The sequence below is a fragment of the Nansenia antarctica genome (genome assembly GCF_963989245.1).
Source record: "Nansenia antarctica genome assembly, chromosome: 3".
Lineage (NCBI taxonomy): Eukaryota > Metazoa > Chordata > Actinopteri > Argentiniformes > Microstomatidae > Nansenia > Nansenia antarctica.
Genome location: NC_137688.1, coordinates 30486689 through 30491271, shown reverse-complemented (window position 1 = coordinate 30491271; position 4583 = coordinate 30486689). Strand labels below are relative to the sequence as shown.

The 4583-nt window shown below is 52.4% G+C and overlaps 1 protein-coding gene across 1 annotated transcript in view; it reads left to right on the top strand.

Annotated features, from left to right (window-relative positions):
- Positions 1-3793, top strand: part of cgnb (cingulin b) — a gene marked incomplete at both ends in the record, with an annotated part of 21804 nt that extends 18011 nt beyond the window's left edge. The window contains 5 exons of the mRNA XM_080527155.1: positions 410-499; positions 687-770; positions 1242-1360; positions 2108-2216; positions 3626-3793. Coding sequence (XP_080383281.1) covers positions 410-499; positions 687-770; positions 1242-1360; positions 2108-2216; positions 3626-3793 — 570 coding nt within the window. The remainder of the gene's footprint in view (positions 1-409; positions 500-686; positions 771-1241; positions 1361-2107; positions 2217-3625) is intronic.
- Positions 3794-4583: the final 790 nt, after the last annotated feature.

Here is a 4583-nt window from a genome sequence, read left to right as displayed (position 1 = left end):
GTTACCACATAACATTACCACATAACAAAGGGTACTTTCTGGTACTTATCTCAATCAATTCAGCCCAACTGGTTCACAGCAGTTTGGTTCTGAATGACACCTACAGTGGAGGGCTGCTGGTGTCAGTGGACCGATCAGAACCAGATCAGAAACAGTGAGTGTGACGTGTTCTGTTGTGGTCCAGGCCCGTGGGCTTTGCAGAGAGATGAATCATGATGACAACATGGTTATGAGTCATGATGACAACATGATTATGAGTCATGTGTTCTCTTGGATTATTTGGGATTATGTGTAAATGATGCGTTTTCCCCAAGAAAACATCTGGCTATGAGATGGGCATACTAGTTTGTTGACGTGTGTGCGTGTGTGTGTGTGCGTGTGCGCGTGTGCGTGTGCGTGTGTGTGTTAGGACAAAGTGAAGACGATGGAGATTGAACTGGATGAGGAGAAAAGCAGCGTGGAGCTTTTGAATGATCGCATCACACGCAGCAGAGAACAGGTACTGTACCACACACACACACACACACACATACAGGTAAGAAGGCTCTCTGCACACGCAGCATCATTCTGGTAGTCTGATGACACGTTCTCTCCTTCCTCTCCTCTCTTCCCTCTCTTCCTCTCCTCTCCTCTCTTCCTCTCCTCTCTTCCTCTCCTCTCTTTCCTCTCTTCCTCTCCTCTCTCAGATTGACCAGCTCCGTGCTGACCTGCTGCAACAGCGCTCCTCCAACCATGACCTGGAGATGGACAAGAGTGCTCTGGAGAGACAGGTACCTCACCCTACCTCACCCCCCACCTCCCCCACCACCTCACCCACCACCTCACCCACCTCCCCCACCACCTCACCCACCACCTCACCCACCACCGTCAGGCTGGTCTACCACACACACATTAACCACAGGCTGGTCTACCACACACACATTAACCACAGGCTGTGTGTTATTGAAGTGTCTTCAATGGAGATTTTAAATAGATTTTCTATGTGATTTAGTGGGGGGCTTTTCTTAATATGTTTCTGGGAAACCACCCCCATGCTCATCCTTAACCCCCCCCATGCTCATCCTTAACCCCCCCCCATGCTCATCCTTAACCCCCCCCATGCTCATCCTTAACCCCCCCCATGCTCATCCTTAATCACCCCCATGCTTCTCCTTAACCTGCCGGTGAGAGGGAGTTGACCGTTAGGACTGAGTGACGTTCACAGACCCTCTCTGTCCTTCTCTCTGTCCGTCTCCTCTCAGCTGAAGGAGGCCAGGTCTCGCGTGGCGGACATGGAGGGACAGACGCGGCCCTCGGGTGGCCTCGCTCTCCTAGAGGGCAAAGTTCAGGAGCTGGAGGAGCGGCTACGCAGCGAAGAGAGGTGACCACACACACACACACACACACACACACACACACACGCACACACACACACATGCACGCGCACAGCAACACATGCACACGCACACACACACACGCACACGCGCACACACACACACGCACATGCGCATGCGCACACGCACACGCACACACACAGCAACACACACAGCAACACATACCCACACACACACACACGGCCACGCACACACAACCATACAATACATAGCCGCACACACACATTATACTTTCAGACAAACACAAAACAATTTTGGTGGTTGTGGACATTGTAGATGAAAAAATTCAATCAAAAAAATCTATCAAAAATCCATCCAGCAGCAGGCTACCGCTAAAGCTGCAAAGAGCTGTCAGTACAGCCCTGACGGTCTGAGGGTTAGGGTGTCTCAATGTCTGTGTGTCTCAATGTCTCTGTGTCTCAATGTCTGTGTGTCTCAATGTCTGTGTGTCTCAATGTCTGTGTGTCTCAATGTCTGTGTGTCTCAATGTCTGTGTGTCTCAATGTCTGTGTGTCTCAATGTCTGTGTGTCTCAATGTCTGTGTGTCTCAATGTCTCTGTGTCTCAATGTCTGTGTGTCTCAATGTCTCTGTGTCTCAATGTCTGTGTGTCTCAATGTCTGTGTGTCTCAATGTCTGTGTGTCTCAATGTCTTTGTGTCTCAATGTCTCTGTGTCTCAATGTCTGTGTCTCAATGTCTGGGTGTCTCAATGTCTGTGTGTCTCCGTGTCCCCAGAGAGAAGGGCAGCGTCCAGGCGTCCCAGAGGAGGATGGAGAGGAAGCTGAAGGAGCTCAACGCCACGCTGGACCAGGAGAGGAACCAGCACGCAGAGCAGAGAGACCAGGTGACCATCCCCTGTCCCCCTGAACTCTCCTCTGCTGCAATACGCTAATATGTGTCTGAGTAAACCACCTAGTAAAATAAAGGTCTGATTAAGATGATTTATGTTTTATGTTTGTGTTTGTGTATCCCTGGGGTGGCCGGTGGAAGCAGAAATCGGAGGACGGGCTCATTGTAATGCATTGAATGGAATGAGGAACGGTGGGAACACAAGTGTTTGATACCATTCCTTATCCCATTACCATGTATTACAATGAGCCCGTCCTCCGATTTCTGCTTCCACCGGCCTCCCCTGATGTATCCACTAACCTGTCCCTCTAACCCCTGGTCCTCTGTCCCCAGCTGTATCTGTCCTCTAATCCCCTCTGTCCCTCTAACCTGTCCCTCTAACCTGGTCCCTCTGTCCTGGTCCTCTAACCCCCCTGTCCTGGTCCTCTAACCCCTCTGTCCTGGTCCTCTAACCCCCCTGTCCTGGTCCTCTAACCCCCCTGTCCTGGTCCTCTAACCCCTCTGTCCTGGTCCTCTAACCCCCGTGTCCTGGTCCTCTAACCCATCGGTCCTGGTCCTCTAACCCCCCTGTCCTGGTCCTCTAACCCCTCTGTCCTGGTCCTCTAACCCCTCTGTCCTGGTCCTCTAACCCATCTGTCCTGGTCCTCTAACCCATCTGTCCTGGTCCTCTAACCCCCCTGTCCTGGTCCTCTAACCCCTCTGTCCTGGTCCTCTAACCCCTCTGTCCTGGTCCTCTAACCCCTCTGTCCTGGTCCTCTAACCCCTCTGTCCTGGTCCTCTAACCCCTCTGTCCTGGTCCTCTAACCCCTCTGTCCTGGTCCTCTAACCTCTCTGTCCTGGTCCTCTAACCCCTCTGTCCTGGTCCTCTAACCCCTCTGTCCTGGTCCTCTAACCCCTCTGTCCTGGTCCTCTAACCCCTCTGTCCTGGTCCTCTAACCCCCCTGTCCTGGTCCTCTAACCCCCCTGTCCTGGTCCTCTAACCCCTCTGTCCTGGTCCTCTAACCCCTCTGTCCTGGTCCTCTAACCCCCCTGTCCTGGTCCTCTAACCCCCCTGTCCTGGTCCTCTAACCCCCCTGTCCTGGTCCTCTAACCCCCGTGTCCTGGTCCTCTAACCCCCCTGTCCTGGTCCTCTAACCCCCCTGTCCTGGTCCTCTAATCCCTCTGTCCTGGTCCTCTAACCCCTCTGTCCTGGTCCTCTAACCCCCCTGTCCTGGTCCTCTAACCCCCCTGTCCTGGTCCTCTAACCCCTCTGTCCTGGTCCTCTAACCCCCCTGTCCTGGTCCTCTATCCCCTCTGTCCTGGTCCTCTAACCCCTCTGTCCTGGTCCTCTAACCCCCCTGTCCTGGTCCTCTAACCCCTCTGTCCTGGTCCTCTAACCCCTCTGTCCTGGTCCTCCGTCCCCAGCTGGCCCTGCGGGTGAAGGCGTTGAAGCGGCAGGTGGACGAGAGCGAGGGCGAGGTGGAGCGTCTGGAGGGCGTCCGCAGGAAGACTCTGCGGGACCTGGAGGAGCAGCAGGAGATGCAGGAGGCCCTGCAGGCCAAGGTCACCGCCATGGACGCTGAGCTCAAGTAAGACTCGGCGCACCCTGCAGGGTGGAGGTGGTGGTAGAAATCGGATGACGCGTGTATCTGATACCGTTCCTTAACGTGTTTGGTAGCGTTCCTCATTCCGTTCCGTTCATTCCAGTGAGCCCCGTCCTCCTAACCCAGCCTTGACTGCTCAGTATACAGTGGGGTGCAAACATGTGGGCACCCCTGGTCAAAATTCCTTTTACAATTAATATCTAAGTGAAAAGAAGCAAACCTAACCTCTAAATGGTACAAAATTAAACATTTCATCACATTTTAAAGCAAGATTAATTTTTACTTTTTTTTACTTTTTACAGTTTCAAAATAATAAAAAGGCCTTTTGCAACAGTTTGGGAACCCTGTCAGCTAGTACTTAGTAACTCCTCCTCGGGCAACTATAACAGCTTGCAAACGCTTCCTGTAGCCAGCTAAGAGTCTGTCAATTCTTGTTTTGGGAATTTTTCCCCATTCTTCCTGGCAGAACACCTCTAGCTCAGAAATATTCTTCGGTCTTCTTGCATGCACGGCATGTTTGAGATCTCTCCACAGATCTTCAATAATATTGAATCCATTCTTCCTTCCACCCGCACAATATTGCCTGTGCCCCCAGCTGCTGCACAACCCCAGAGAAAATAGATCCACCTCCATGCTTAACATTGTCATGCCCCTCAGTTCCACCAGGTGGCAGTGTAAAGCCACTCAGCCTACTGCTCAAACCCATACTACTGGAAACATGTAGCTTACCAGGCGGTAGTGAACCACTGAGACACATTGATCTCTGAGATGGGTCAGAA